At 53.7% G+C, this 15,964-nt stretch overlaps 1 protein-coding gene across 1 annotated transcript in view; it reads left to right on the forward strand.

Moving 5' to 3' along the window:
- The window catches only part of KIAA1671 (KIAA1671 ortholog), a 211,500-nt gene that overhangs the window by 49,232 nt on the left and 146,304 nt on the right, over nt 1–15,964 (forward strand). Inside the window, exons 2-4 of the mRNA XM_058281561.1 lie at nt 9,450–9,585; nt 11,463–13,047; nt 14,840–14,927. Coding sequence (XP_058137544.1) covers nt 11,519–13,047; nt 14,840–14,927 — 1,617 coding nt within the window. The 5' untranslated portion in view covers nt 9,450–9,585; nt 11,463–11,518. The remainder of the gene's footprint in view (nt 1–9,449; nt 9,586–11,462; nt 13,048–14,839; nt 14,928–15,964) is intronic.

The raw sequence follows: 15,964 nt of genomic DNA on the forward strand, positions 1-15,964 counted from the left end.
CTTCAGAGGGGAGGAGTCTGTGACCTGGGTGGCATGGGGACGGGGCTGTCGACCTTACAAGGGGGAGAACCTTGGGCTTATCCCTGATACGAGACATTATGATCAGGTAAATTTTTCTGGGATGGGTTAGAAGTCACTTTGGGCTGGGCAATCAGCATGGGCTTCCCGGAGGAGATGGCATTTAACCCGCTCCAAAAGGAAGGGTGGAATTTGGGCATATGGGCGTTGTGGTATGGTGAAAAGGGCTGTCTACAGAGAAGAAATGGAACAGGATGAGAAGGAAAAGACATTAAGATCATGGGACCCCTCTGGGAATACAGGACTGTAGTCAGAGCCCGCAGTAGAGAGCAGGGTTAGGTGTTGGGGGACCTTGAGGCAATGGACAGTGGGAGCCCTTGATGGTTTTAGAGCTGAGGAGTGGCAAAATCTGGCCTTCTCGGGGTTTGACATTTGCATATAAGGCAGCTCCTGGACCAACCTAAGTTAATTCCTTCAGAAATCTATAACTCTGAGGGAATTTTTTTTTTCCCTGAAATGCAGTATGCACTTCTCAGGCTTCCTCAAGAGAAAGCGCATTGTTCTCACATTTTTCTGAGTCCAGTATTGTGCCTTGCATGGAGCAGGTGCTTCCAGCGTGCGTGGAGCTGTGTTTGGGGAGCGTTTCCCTTGCTGGGAACATCAGTTCCGGGGCCGGCCTTCTGCCCCTCACCTTGCCTTGTGAGCTGCTCTAATCGCCCCTGGAAGCTTTACGGTCAAGTGTGTGAGGCTCGTGCTGTAAATTAGAGCCAGTAAAGCTCCAAGCCAGGCAGGGCCAGTCCAGGGCCCCAGTTTATTGCTCGCCAGTCATCTTTATTGCGTCTGCTGCAGGGGAAAGCTTGAGAACCTTGACCTATGGGAAGTGTTTTCCTTAGGTGTGCCGATGCATTCGATCCATTCAGCATACAGCAAAAGCTCTGAACAAGGGGCACCTCCTTTGAACCAGCCAGCCTACTTAGAAGCAAAATTTGTCCTGGGTAAACAACTGCTTGTGGCTGTTCATTGCAGTGTTGGTTATAAATGGCTAACGACCGGAAACAACCTCAAGACCCAACAGGGTGAGATGCCTTATCTGATGGTGAACTGTCCCTACAGTGGGGTACCGCACCACCTTGTTAAACTGGTGGTGCAGGTTATGTATCTACAGGAATGACGTTCGTGGTATATTTTGAAATTTAAGAAAAAAGGCAAATTCCTGAATAGTGTGCATGATCTGATTCCATTTTAGTTTTGATTAGAAAGTTCCTATTTACACTGGAAAATGTCCAGGTGGCTGTGCATCAGAATGCCAGCAGGGGTTGTTGCCTCTGCATGGGAACTGAGACTTTTCATAAATGTTTTGCTCATCTGCATTTTCACTGCTTTCTGAAATGATCATATATAGCACCCAAAGAGGTCTAGGAGGGGGCAGGTCTCAGCCAGAATATTATAAGTGTTTTAGATTCTTTAAAGAGAGAGAATGTCCAGTTTCTTGGGGAATTGAGTTCTCCACAGTCTAGAGCAGAGGTGAGCAAACTTTTTTTCTGTAAAGGGCTAAGTAGTAAATATTTTGGGGCTTCGTGGACCACCTGGTCTTCGTGGCAACTACTCGACTCTGCTGTAGTACAGTGAAAGCAGCCACAGTAACAATACGTAAACCAACAGGTGTGGCTGTGTTCTAATAAAACTTTATTTACAAAAACAGGCAGAGGGCCGTCATGAGCCAACCCCCTGATCTAAAGAAAATCAGCAAGGAGAGAAAGAGCAGCTTGATTAACGGCTTCCGTGAGTGGACCAGGCAGTCCCGAAATAGCACGAATGTCAGGAAGGAAGACGCCAATGAGAATTGAAAAGGCGGATGTATTAAATAGAGGCATGAAGATAAGTTTGAAGTTGTGACACTCTTCCCCCAGCTGCACAGTTGTGCCTGGGAAAAGGGCGTTGGGGAGAAGCCTTTGGGTTATGCTTTGGAGCCCCTAAAATGAAAATTAGCATAGGAGAGGCTCTGAACAGTCTTGCTAGAAAGACACCCGTCTGCCATTTTGAACCTAGCACCTCCCAGACTCTTTGAACATATTCTCCCTTTGTGGTGTGGATGTGCCCTCCCCACAGCTGTCGTTCCACAGAAGGTTCAGGAAAAGCTACCTCCAGCTATTCCTCTGGGTTCGAGAGTCTGGACCGCCAAAGGGATGATGAACTTGAATGAGTCCTTTACATGGATGTCAAGACTCTGCGAATGAAAGCCATTCTTACCAAAGAGCAAGCACTCCGTAGGAGAGCGAGCTCTCACTACTCATCTGTCAGCAGGGCAGTAAGAATTTCACGTAGTCCCTCAACAAACCTTATTGGGCGCCGACTGTTTATAATGACTCTTGGGGTGTGTGGAGATTTGGAGGCCGTGTCTCAGAATCTAGAAAGGGTAACTCCCATGGAGAGGGGGCAACGCAGGTGCAGAGAGGACTGGACTGTGCAGGCCGATGAGTCTTGCGGTTGAGCCAAATCAGAGTGACAGCCTCCTTACACTTGGCGGGACGTTAATGAACTCTGGCTCAACTTCTTGTTTCACCGGTGGGGAAACTGAGTCTCAGAGTGAGGGGAGAATTTGCCCGAGCTCTCACTACAAGTTAGTGGAAGAATTAAGACAAAAACTTAGGGTGATAGGGACATATTGTATGATCCCATTTATTTTTTTAAATAGCTATTTCAAATGTAAAGAAAAATAGAGCAGAAAAAGGCAGCTGAACAAGTTATGGAAGCGTTACTCCTAAAATGTTCAGCCCAGGCACTTTTCTTTCATCTAATCCCAACTTGTAACTCAGTTGTTCTTCTAGGGTTCAGAAAGATACACAGATTAGTTAAATGACATAATCAAGGTCTCCTTCTTAATGGAAAAAATGAAGCGAAACAAATGCTTCCTCATGTTCATTTCTCACTAAACCAAACCCCATAGTCTTTTTGTTTTTATTTTTGACCTCCATTTATGTGAGGTATCCCGACTGGGCAAACCCGTAAAGCCAGGAAACAGATTGTGGTTGCCAAGGCCTGGGAAGCAGGGACAGAGAGGTGGGTCGTGGCTGCTTTATGGTATGGGGTTTCCTTGGAAGGGGATGAAATTGTTCTGGAACTAGATAGTGATAGTGGTTGATATTCTGAATTTACTAAATGCCACTGTTTTGTACACTTGGAAATGGTTGCAATGGTGGATTTTAGGTTATATGTATTTTACTGCATCCGAAAAACAATAAACGAGGTCTTTAAGATACTTTACTGTGTGAGTGCTCATTTTGCCATAGTGGATTATATCACTGGACAGAGACCCATGTAATGAGAGTGAAGGTAGTCCCACATCCTGGGGAGGACTGATGTTCTCAAATAGAGGGAATTGTATCTCTCGAGAGAAAGGGTGGCTCCCAGGGCATTAGGGCAGTTGAGCATGTCAAGCCCTCAACACTGTTGCAAGTATCTGTGAACATGGCCCTTCAAGCAATGAAGATTGACTGTCACTGTGGGCCCTAAGGGGAGAGGGAGAGAGGTATTGAATAGGTGGAATCAGTGTAACTGTGTGGGCAATAGAAGTGTTCACAAGAGTACGCAAGGATGGATATAAGACATGTAAAATTACACCAAAAATATATAGGGGCTGATAGGCTAAAATGTAAACCATAATGTGAAACATAAGATAACTAAAACTTTAGAAAATTGTATAGTCTAAAATATAAACCACAATGTAAACCCAAATGTTACCTTGTTTTGAAAGCTATTGTCTCAATATCTGTACATCAGTTTCAGTAAATATAGTATGAACATGAAAAAAAAAAAGAAAAGATACTTTACCATCCAAACCAGGACTCTTTTAAGGAGGAAAAGGGATGCAGGGTCACCCTGGACTAAAGCAACCCTGTTGTGATTCCCAGGCCAGTTCTTTCTACTTCCCAATACAACCTTGACTCAAGTTCATAAAATCACACTATTTTCAGAAAGTTGTGCTACTTGGACTTTTCACCAAGACATCCAGCCTCACATGAAACCACTCCCAGAAGCCATTCAATCGAGCTCACTATGCCCCTTTGCCTGTTTTCGTAAATAAAGTTGTCTTAGAACCAAACCACGCCTGTCCGTTTCTGTATTGCCTGTTCTCTCAAGGAGGGTAAAGTAACAGGCTCACTCTCTGTGCTTTAATGTCTTTCTCCCATGCAGTTAAGCCTTTGCATATACTGTCCCCTCAGCCAGCCACCCTAACCTCCTCCTCTCCTACCAGTCTCAGTTGAGATGAAGCCTCCTCCAGGAAGGCATCCTTGACCACTTACCTTCTTAGCGAGCCCCTGCCCCCCACTGTGGACCTTTACAGCCCATCTGGTGTCCCCCTCAGAGCACCCTCTGCATTTGATGAGTTTAGTTTCCTCCCCCATGACACTGTGTCCTTCACTGGGGTTGGGGGGGGGAGTTAGCAGGCGATGGGGTGGAGGGAAGACGGGGGGTGGTGGCATCTTCCTTGCTCCCTGACTCATTCCCAGCCCAGCCTTGACCCTGTGAGGGTTTTTCATGAGACTTGTCTAAAGTACACAGGTCCTTGTGAGCTGGGGTCACGTGACGGCTGGAGCTAATCATTTGGTTTTCTTTACATTTCAACATCATAAAATGCAGCTGTTCTAGCTGAGCCCATGTGGACTTTGGAAGAAATCGGAGAGGGAGGAAGCGTAGCTGGGATCTATGTGGTGGGGAGAGCACGATTCCAGACCCAGGAGATCTGCCACCCAAGGGCAGGTCACTGCCCTCCTCTGAGCCTCAGTTTCCTCACCTGTGAGTCAGGGCTCGCAGGACCTGCCTCCTTGGGTTGCTGTGGGGATGAAATGAGGTGATATACGTAAAGCACAGAGCACAGTGCCTGGCACATGGTATGTGCTTAATACATTATGGTTATTTTTATTCTTTTTTGTTGTTGTTTTTAATTTTTTTTTTAAGAGGTACCAGAGATTGAACCTGGAACCTTGTACATGGGAAGCAGGTGCTTAACCACTGAACTACACCCACTGCTCCCTTATTCTTAGATTTTTAAAAGCCTGGAAGGGGACGGGCAAGAGCCGTAGCACCTCCAGGGTTTGAACTGATGGGGGAGAACACGGTACAGTGGGAGATCTCTGGTAAGAGGTTTACAGAAAATCCTCCTTGCACAAATAGCATTAATGGAGATAAAAAGGACTTTAAAACTTTACCTACAATTCCACCCCACGTTCCCAGGGCTGTCCCACACCTTGGCCACCTGCATTCACAATTTCTGCTGCTGTCATTTAAATGCAAAAAGATATCCCACCCCTTCCCCCAACAGGATTGCCCTCAATCCTTCCTAGTTTGCTTCCCAAACCTCCCAGATCCAGGGTGCCTGCTCAGATGGGATTTTGTGCTAATCGTGGTATTCCAGGGAGGCTGAGAGCTGGAGGGCTGGTCTGCCTGCGGAATTGTAGCTCTCTTTGTGACAATTCAGTGCCTATTGAGTCCTGGGTTATTTCAAATAGCAGTTATCACCCCCAGGCCAGGAGGTAGCACAGCCGTGTGGGTGCAGATAACACCATAGCGGACGTGTGGGTGCAGATAACACCATAGCGGACGTCTTTCTGTCCATTGCTCTTTTCTTCTTAGAGATTCCCTCCGTAGGATAGGTTTTTAGAAAACAATGAAAATTGGGGGGGAGGGATATGCAGGGGAAAAACTTGCTTCGGAGTCAGAAGCCCTGGGTTTCCCCTCGCCTCTACCTCTCACTAGCGCTGGGATTGGGGCTTCGCTCAGCTTCCAAATGGTGTTTTCCTCATCTGTAGAATGGAAGTAGTACTTTGCCCCTAACAGAGTTGTAGAGAGGATTAAAGGAGAGAAGGCAGAAGGTGCAGAGTCACCTAATGTGACACCTGGCTCTCGGTAGAGTTTTGAACAATGCTAATCGGAAGCGAATATTGCCAAATTGCTTTTGTAGCTTGCATTGTCCCTGGGCGTGGGGGAGCAGATCCATTTTCCTCCACCCACGCCTGCATTGGTTGCTATTAATTTTTTTTTCTTCCAAGGATGTTCTTCTGATATTTTGTGCAAAGTGACTCTATGCCTGATATGAGGTCAGACCCTGGGGATACGGCCTGAAACAGGACCCAGGACCCTCCTTGCCAGAAGCTCACAATCTAGTGGAGGAAGCAAGGGGCACAGGGAGTTAGATACTAGGGCACAGAACCAGCCCTGGGGCACGAGGGAAGGCTTCCTGGAGGCGGAAGCATTGGAGCTGAGACTTGAGGGATGATGATGGATCAGCCAGGCCTGGAGGAAATGGCAATGCAGAGGAGTGAAGGCAAGAGACGAGCATGACACATTTTGTGACGCCTGTGGGAGATAGACAGACAGATGGGGGAGGCGCTGGAAAGATAACGAGGCCCTGGATTCTGCCAGGCGTCAGGGAAGGAGTCTGGGCTTTATCCACAAGGCAGTGGGGAGACACAGCGGGCTCTGAGCAAGCGCGTCACAACAATGATGCTGGCATGTTGGAGCCTCACTCTGGCTGCTCCTAGAAGAGAGGGGAGGAGTCCCTAGGCGAGGCCACAGGTCTCTGAGGAGGCTGATTTTAAATGTCCCTTCTCAGGGAGGGGCTCCCTGGCCCCCCTGCTCAGCTCCCCTGCCCGTTCCTTGCATGCAGTCACCACCTGACCTTCTGCATGTTTTGCTTATCTGTGTTGTTGACTTCCTCTCCCTCTCCTCTTGAATGTCAGCTCCATGGGAGCAGGGCTCTCTACCTGTTTTGTTCCTTGCTGTCTCCCCAGCACCTGGTACATAGCAGGCACTCAATAATTGTGTGTTGGAATGAATGAATCAGTGAAGGGGTGAGGGCAGCAGCCATGGGGACGGAGAGCAGAGAACACGCTCGACCGACATTGGACATTTGGATCAGGCCCCTTCCATCTGCAGCCCGTGGGAGGACGAGCCGCAGACACGTGTCTGCGGCTCGTCCTCCCGCCCTGCTCCTCCGGGAGGACACAGATGCACCCCCTGCCAGTCCATCCTCGGCCCTCGGTGCTGCGCACCACACAGGGTGATCTGCAGGTTTGGGAGCTGGGGTCACGTTCCGGAAGGCACTGGAAGGTGCCAGGCCCAGCCCCCCTGCCCCTCACCAGATGGTGGCATTCCCAGGAAACGGCACCCAGAGCCGAGTGAGTGAATGGCTGGTGAGCTCCCAGATCGGATTTAAGGGTGTAATTATGAAAAATCATCACAGCTGTTAGAATGAAGCAAGCCTCCGAGTCTGGGAGGAAAGCTGCCAAACTCTGGCTTTGAATGGAAGTGCTTTTCTTGCCTTCTCCCTCCGTGCATCTCTCGGATTCCCCGCAGAGCTCCTCTGAGCTGGTGGCCGTGCCCTCCAGCACCGAGCCTGGGGCCCAGAACCTGGTAAGCAGGTAATAGTGATTGCGGGCAGATGGAAATGGATGCCTTTGAATGGCTCCCGTCTATTTCCAGCCACCGTTGCTCTTGGTGACTCTCTTCCCAGGAAAATGGTTTTCTCTGCATGAATTTGCAGCAACTGGGGATTTCAAACTTTGCAAATCAGTTTAGGGAGATGAAGCCTGTGGACTTGGCAGGTCCAGCAGTGGCAGAGAAATACCCATCGCGGCTGCTGCAGCTTGAGGTCAGACTGACGTACTCTCCCACCTGGTTTCCTGTCACTACCCAACTTCCCAGGCGCACGGCTCGGTCGTCATCTGTCTCCTCTGTTGACCTGCATAATGATTGAAAGCACATTCGACCAGAGGTCGCCCAGACTCAGTTTCCCTTCTGTCTTCAGCCAGTGCTCAGCTAACAAATCTAAAAAGAGGGAGCTAGGCCACCCCAGGAATAGACAGCAGCTGTCTTTGCATGAGTGGGCTTCTGAAATGTTTTGGAAGGGACCCACGTCTCCTGAATCGAGCCTAACATATGCGACACATTTAAAGTAAGGTTTCAGAGCATATTTTTAAACCAGTTTCCTTGCGTTTTACAACAGGTTAAATAAAAACCTAAGAGTCATGGGCCTTCGAGGTTTGGGAAGGACATTAAGAAATTATCTCGCCATCGACTCAGTGGCTGAAATACTCCTCCCCCCTTCCCCCTCCTCCCGTACCCTGTTCATTGATTTAGTAATTAATTCGTGGATTCATTCATGCAACCGAATTGACGTGGCAGGCTTTGCCAGGCATTTTCAACGGAAGCTTATGAGGACGCTCAAGATAGAAAGCAGATTACAGCTAACCGAGGGCCTGCTCTGGTTAAGAGGGGTGCGGACAGAACGCTCCGCTTTCTCGCCTCGCCGTTCGCCTTTCTCTTCCCGGCAGTGTGGCCCCTGAGGCAGGTCCGAGGAGTCCAGGGGGGACTATTTGTCTACCACGGATCCTGGGTCTCCAGAGAAGCAGGCATTCGTTCGCCTTTGGGCAGAGGAGCTGGGCGTGACAGTGCTGGGGCATGAGGGGTCCTCATAGCCCCGGCCTGACAGTGGCCTTTCCTGGGCAAGAGAGCCCCTCCCTGCGGCCCCGTGAAACCGACGGGGGCCTCTCTGTGGGGTCGGCAGGTCGAGCTTCTGGCTGAGTCCTTCGCCGCTCTTTGCTTCTGCATCCAGCAGCGGTTGAACCCTGCCCATGCCAAAGCTTCTGTCGCCGTGGCCAGAGGATCTCACATCCCAAACTGCCCAGAATCCTGGCTCTTGGGACGAGGCAGGAGCTTAGAAGCGTGGCCCCAGGAGAAGAAGGCTTCATTCATCTATTTGTTTGTGCAACAGGGATCTGTTAGGGGCTGTTACATGCCGGGACACCGCGCTAGCCGCTGGGGGGTTCGCGGTGCCATCTGGGGACTTGCCGCTAAGTGAGAGAGACCCAGGTGAGGTGAAGGGCCACATGCAAATGGTTTCCATGGTTCTCTGTGAACCTCTAAGAGGGGGACGAAACCGGGGCAGAGATGTCCTGAGGGGCGGGGCCTGTGTGTGTGTGTGTGTGTGTGAGCAAGAGGGGTGTTCCAGAGACCAGACAGCCCGCCTGTGCAAATACCCTGTGTGCAGGCTTAGCACCTGCTGTGCTCCCACAGCCCCTTTACAAACTGTGATGTTGTAACTGCTTACGTGTGTGCTGCTCACCCAAGACTGTGAGTCCCCCAAGTGCAGGGGATTCGTCTCTGCTCAGAGTCGCCAGCAACGTGGCAGGCACTTGAGAAACAGGAATCAGAGGAACGGGGGAGAGTCTTCTTGCGCATCTCCTGTGGACTCAGCACTGCTTGTGCGCACAGATATGTAAGGTTCTACTATTGAAAAGCCATAAGGAGCATGAGGTTCTCAAGCTGCAGGAGATGCCAGCAGGTGCAGCTAGAGCCCAGAAGCTTTTGCGCCGCCTGTGTGCACGTTGCCGGAACCCCGGAACCGAGACTGTCACCCTGTGTCTCCCCAGAACCTGCTGAAACTCGGTCTGCTGAGACGAGACACCATCCCCTGCCCGCGTCTGCCGTGCGAGTGTGCGGACGTCCCCGTGCTTGACGAGATGTGACACTGTCGGCTTCCTCCTGCTCTCGCAGACCCTCACCCAGGTAAGTGGAGCCGGCGCGCCACCTGTGCACGGAGGCGCTGGCGTGCCAAGGGGGTGGGAGCAGCCTGTGAGAGCCGCCGTGGAATTTTCTCTCTGTCTTTTGGATCCTGCCATCGTCTTGTGTTTCAGGTCTGGGCTAGCACGTGTGTCCCCCAGCGGGGTTCCAAGAGGTCAGGGGGACTAGACCCGATCTGTGGTAGGACCCTGGGGCCAGAGAAGTGCCCGGGGTTTTTGCAAAAGGAATTCTCCGAGGCCAGGTTGCTGTCTCTGTCCCTCTAGCCGGGTCTCCAACCGTGTCGATTCCGCATTGTCCTGTTGTGGGAGACGGAGTCTGTTAGCTCCGTTGAGTGTGTAAGGAAGAGAAAACATCAGAATCTGTCGGCCTTTCTTTCCCGGAGGCAGCGGAGTGAGTCGGAGCCGGAGCCAGGGGCGGCATGGTGGGGTTCCCCCGAGAAGGAGAGCAGGAGGCTTGCGTTTACCTAAAATACCCTCTACTTTCAGTCTTCGTCGATGGCGGTTGGGGGGCAGCTTTGCAAGGAAAGACGACCCTGGAATCAAGGGGCAGGGGGATGGGATGACAAACAGCAAGTTGTCCAGCACTTTTAAAGACCGGACAGGAATGACAAACCATCTTTTTTTTTAAATGTCACAGCCGAGCAGGGCAAGGACGTGCGGTCAGGCTGCCGCTGTGAGTGTGGGCAGGCCGGGAGCCCTCTCTGGGACTTTCCCTTCATCTCCATAATGGAGATAACGCTGATTCCTGCCCTTACTCATCACTAATGATTAACAGATTGAGGGAGAGGGGCGGGCTCCCGCGCTGGGAAAGCAGAGCTGGCGGCAGGGGGACCAAGGGCCCGGTGCCCCGAGCGTCAGCTCCAGCTGCATCTGAGAACCGAACTCGGCTCCTGGGGTCACGAGGAGGCCGCGGTCATGACACCCAGGGAACGCTTGGCATCCCCCGAGGCGTCTCGCCTGGTGGGCCCTTACCATGAGCGGTCGCCTCTCTCCTTAGGAACAGGAAGGCAGCAGCACGAAATAGACGTGCGACAGGAAGGAATGCCAAGCCAAGAAACGGCAGCAGGTTGGGTGCGAAAAGTGACAGAGTTTTTTTTTAGGCATCGGAAAGGGCTAGAGCTAAGCAGACGGGGAGGAAACGATAAAGGCTGCCTTGGTGGGGTAGGGAGCCCAGGTTTGGGTTCAAAGGCCATATCAGCTTCAGGACCTCAGGGACTGGGCTTGGGTTGCTGTGCTCGCTGAGGCTGGTCACGCACCCTCTCTGTGCTCGCCACTCCACCATTGAGGGCTGTGATGGGATCACCTGGGTTGCCTGATGCGGGCAGGCTCTGACGGGCTAAAGTAGGGTAACGGGAGTGAGGGAAGCCACTGAGGGGCTCAGCTGGGTGTGTGTGGTGTGAGGGTTGAAGTCAGACCGGGGTTCGAATTCTGACTTGCCCTCTTACTTGCTGAGCGCCTATGGGGCCTGTGACTCGGCCTCCCTGACCTGCTTTCCTTATCTGTGCATGGAGATAATCCCATTTTACCTTAAGGTAAAATTAAGAGCCGGCCCCGAGGATCAGCGGAGTCCAGAAGGTTCTCGTGAATCTTCTGCAGTGGGGAAAAGGCAGCTCCGTTTGAGCCAGGATGAACGTCCGAGAAGAGCGTTTGGTCCTCTTTCCTCACCCTGAACCCTGCCAGGGGAAGGCCCCCGGCCCGCAGAGGGGTCCGTGGGGAGTCGGGTCTGGACCCCAGGGCTCCAGCCTCTCGCGGCAGTACCCGCGCCCCCCCATCCCCTCGGAGGGAGCCAGCGGGCTGCTCCGGAGCTGCTGGCCACACCCAGACCCACACACTGCCTGAAATGTTACCTTTACTCTTTTTCAGCGTCTGCCTCTCCATTTCGGGTGCCCTTGATCCCCCATGGAGCCCCAGCCGTAACCATGGCGACGCAGATCGAGGTTGGCGCCCTGACGTCCCTGCCCGGGGCGCCAGGCCTGAAGGAGCTCTCCAAGGAGGAGACCCTGAAGCGGACGTACTTCTGCCAGGCAGGCGACGCCCCCGGGGCTCCCCCGGCGCGGATCCTGGAAGGGAAAAGCCCCTTCAGGGGCTCCGCCCGCTTCTTCCCTCTGCCCAGACTCGCCCCCAAACCCTTCTCCAGGGAGACGGCCCCGGACCCGAAACCGCCCGTCGCGCCCTTGCGGCCCATCCTCCCCCGGCCGGCCACCCCCGGCGGGCTCCCCAAGGACCTGGTGGCGACCGAAGGGGACGAGAAGATGCCCACGGCAGGGGGGCCGGAGGCGGGCGGCGGGGCCGGCCCGAGGAGAAGCTCTTCTCTCTCCAGCAAGGCCGCCTTCCCCTGGCCCAGCCCCAAGGCCGCGGCGACGCTCCCCGAAACCTCCCAAACGTGCCCCAGGCTGGGAACGGGGGTCCGTGAGGGGGCCCAGGAGGCGAGCCCCAGCGTAGCCCAGGAGCCCCCTGGTGGCTCAGGAAACGTGGCCTTTTCCGAGGTGGCTGTCAGGCCGGCCCTCCCTGCCCGAAAGCCCGGGGGGACCCTGCCCCCGCCACCCTCCCTGTCGCAGGAGACCCGGCCCGCCGCGGCTCAGGCCGGGGCCCTGTCCCAGGGCAGCAGCGGGGTGGGCACGGCAGGCCCCGCCGGGGAGCCCGGGCCTCGCCCCAGGAGAAGGCCCGTGTCCGCCATCTTCACCGACGCCCTCCAGCGCCAGAGGCCGGCGCCCGGCGGGGCGGCCCCCGTGGGGCGAGCGCCTCCCACCCCGCCCGAGAAGCCGTGGGCGAGGAAGCCCCGGCCTTTGTCCATGGACCTCACGGCCTGGTTCGAGCCCAAGGACGTCTTGCCCAAGAAGGCGGCTGAGGAGGGACGCGCAGCCGCGGCGGCTTCTGCCGAGCGGTCCGAAGTGGCCAGGGAGTGCCGGGACAACGCCGAGGCGCCCCGCCACGGCCCGGACGCCGACTTCGTGGAGAGGGCCCAGAAAATCTGGGAGCGGAGGGAGAAGACGCTTTTCAAGAAGCCCGACCCAGGCAGCCCTGCAGCACCGGGGGGCTCAGCCCAGCTCGCCCCCAAAGAGGACCCGAGTCCTCGGGAAGAGAGGGGCAAGCCGGACAGGGAGCCCGCGCCCCCTTCGCCCGGGTCCAGGAAGGGCCAGGGGTCAGCCGAGGTCAAGGGCAGCGCCGCCCAGGGGGAAATCCCAGCCCAGGGAGCGTGGGCCCCCAGGGACAGCGTCAAGAAGCGCGTCAGCCTGTTTGGGGAGGCGAGCGTCCCGGCTGTGGCAGCCGGCCCCGAGTCCCCGCTGGCTGCCCCCGAGACCCCCGAGGCCGCCCCTGAGCCCGAGAAAGGGGGCATGAGCGTCCAGGAGCGGATCAAAGGCTGGGCTGGCGAGACCCCCGAGGCGAAGCCGGAGATCCCGAGGCGGGCGTGCCTGGCCAGGCCGCTGCCGGTGGATTTGACCAAACCGTGAGTGGGAGCACCCGGGGGTCTTGCCTCACACCCACCTCCGGGCAGAGACCCCGTGGAACGGGAACCGCGGGGCAGCGGGCTGGGCCCCCGCGCAGTCCCCCTCTCCGTGGCCCCCGAGCCCCGAGGGGAGGCAGGACTCGCTCGTTTCCACCGCTCAGCTCTCCTTGGTGGGCAGGCGGTGCCGGGGCGGGGCTGGGGGCGCCCTCCCGTCTCTTCTTGGCAGTATGTAGCTGAAGTGGGAGGGATCAGGCCATTTCCCGGAGGAGGGTGGGAAAGCTGAGGCACTTTGAGGAAGCTGGGTGCTCAGTTACAATCCAGGCTCCGCCTGCCTCCTTCCCTAAAACCTGGGAACACGTGCTATTCGGCCTGCGTCTCCGTGAGTGCCCCGCGAAAGAAAATCAGAGGGGGCAGCGTGACCTGCGCAGGACAGTTCCCCTCGCTGAGCCTCAGTTTCTTTGTCTGGAAAATGGAAATAATATTGAGACCTTGCCCGTAGGATTGAAGTAAAGACTCAGAGGGTAATGCTGGGGACTGCTCAGCCCACGAGAAGCCCCCCGTGGAGTGTGGGTCCAAATAGTGCTTTTAGTCCAGGTAGCAGGGAATAATGCTTTTCTAAGTTCAGCCCCACCTCTGACGTCTCTCGCTCCTTTCTTTTCCCACAAGTGGCTTCTCGGCCACAACGTGGAGATGCACTGCGGGTGATTCACCAGCTTGGCGATGACATGCTGGCCACTCCCTCCCTCCGTCCAGGGTGGAGCTGCCAGGGGTGGGGTCTCTGGGCTGACTGTTCTCCTGGAACCAGGGCAGCCAGAATTCTGTAGGTTGTCAGCACATAGAAATATCCGGAAGGAAAACCGATGCCTGGGCCTCACCCTAGAGATTCTGGTTCAGTTGGCCTGGGAGGGGCCCAGGTTTTGGTACTTTTTTAAAAGCTCTCTAAGTGATTCTCATGTGCAGCGAGGCCTGGGAACCCCTGAGTCAAGGTAAGAGAGAGGCAGGGGCACCTGGACCGGAAGTTTCCATTCGCTGGAACACACCTGGATGGCTGAGTTCCCTGCAGCCCCCAGCCCTGAACTGAGCACTTGCTGTATCTTCAGGCGTCTGCTCCGGTGAACTCACCAGTAGTTGAAAAGTTCTAGCCCACTCCCTCTTCACCTTTACAAGTGGGGAAACTGAGGCCTGGAGAAGGACAGTGACTTGGCCAAGGCCACTGGAGACGCAGAGACAGGCCCCTGTTTCCATGCATTCCTTGGCGGCCCACTGGCCCTGAGTCCTGTGACGGGTCTGCTGTGGAGGCTGTTGTGCCTGGGCTTCCTAACAACAGCCATTAATTACTGCTCCTCGTGCATCTTCACTCTTCCCTAAATGCCCTCATGTAGCTATTAGGGCCTTTGCTAGCCTCAAAGGAGGATAGGGAGATGTTAATTATCTCCCATTTTATAGATGAAGAAACAGAGGCTCAGGCAGGGTCACAAGCCCAACCCAAGCTCCCCCAGTGAGGAGGTCATAGGCCAGGATTAGCACCCAGGTCTGCTCACCCTGGGCTGGGGCTCCCTCCACATGACAATGCAGAGCTTAAGGTAGGCTTTGCCCAGCATCCCTTCTCCATACTGGGAGGGAATTTCCTTTCTCAAAGGAAACCTGGCTGTGTGGCGTTGATGAGGTCAAGGCTGAGTTCCTCCCCATTTCCCTCCCTCTGCCCCAAGAATCCTGAACCCGTTCCTGAACCGTGGGCCGGGGAAATCGCCGCTTCTGGCCTGCAGAAGAATAACTCGGATCTCTGTACCAGGTTTTCAGGTCCTGCCTCAAGCAATGAAGTCAGGCTGGAGAAGTGCTCCGAGATGAGTAAGGAGCTTCCCAAGGGTCCCAGAGAAAAGGTAAGGCACTCCATGGGTTTGGGCACTGGCTGCGGAAAGAAAGCTGTGAGCCGCTAGACCCAGCAAAGAGTCGGAAACCTGCCACGGACAAGAAAGCATGATTTGCTCTCATGCTGGGACTTTCAAAGGCCCTTCTGTCGTGAGGAGCTGTGGTTCCTGCTCCCTGGTGTTAAGTGCTCTTTATAAACAACGTAATCATTAGGCATTGATTTTTTTTTTCTCTGCAAAATGGCAGAGGGCTTTGGCTTTCCTGTATGAGTGCCTGCTTTATTAGGCATCTAAAATTTAAGTTTAAAAATGTTAATAGACACTCCTTCCAGCTCCCCCACTGAGCTTGCTCCCTTCTTCCCTACCCTGACCTGTCACCTAGTAGTAAAAGAGTTATCAACAATTACATTGCTTAAAAACTATGATTTAGCCTGTTTAATAAGAAAAAGCTCATAAAATATAATTGACCAGCAGAAAAACTCACATTTTTAAAGTGTACAAGTTGCTGCATTTTGACATGCCTATAAACCCATGAAACTGTCATCACAATCAAGATAATGAACATTTCCTCATCCCCAAAGAAGTTTCCTTACGCCCTGGGTAGTCCCTCCTCCCTGCCCCTCTCCCCTAGGCCACCACTGACCTTCTGTCGATCAATAGACCATCGTGATGGATGAGTTTGTGTTTTCTTTACAAATGGAATCACATAGCATGCCTTCTCTTTTGCCTGGCTTCTTTCACTCAGCCTGATTGTTTTGAGATTCATCCATGTTGTTGCTATTTCAATAATTTGCTTCTTTTTATGGCCGCTTAGTATTCCATTGTGTGGCTAGACCGCAGCTGGTTTCTCCATTCACCTGTTGGGTCATTTCCAGCTTTACAAATAAAGCTGCTATGAACTTTTGTATTCAAGGCATTGTTTGGACATCTGCTTTCTTTTCTTTTGGCTAAATACCTAAGAGTAGAATGGTTGGGTTATATGGTACTGGTATGTTTGACTTTTTAAGAAACTTGCGCAGAGTTTTAAATATAGCACCAGAGCTTGCTTC

The sequence above is a fragment of the Dasypus novemcinctus genome, chromosome 19 (genome assembly GCF_030445035.2).
Source record: "Dasypus novemcinctus isolate mDasNov1 chromosome 19, mDasNov1.1.hap2, whole genome shotgun sequence".
NCBI classification, from domain to species: Eukaryota; Metazoa; Chordata; class Mammalia; order Cingulata; family Dasypodidae; genus Dasypus; species Dasypus novemcinctus.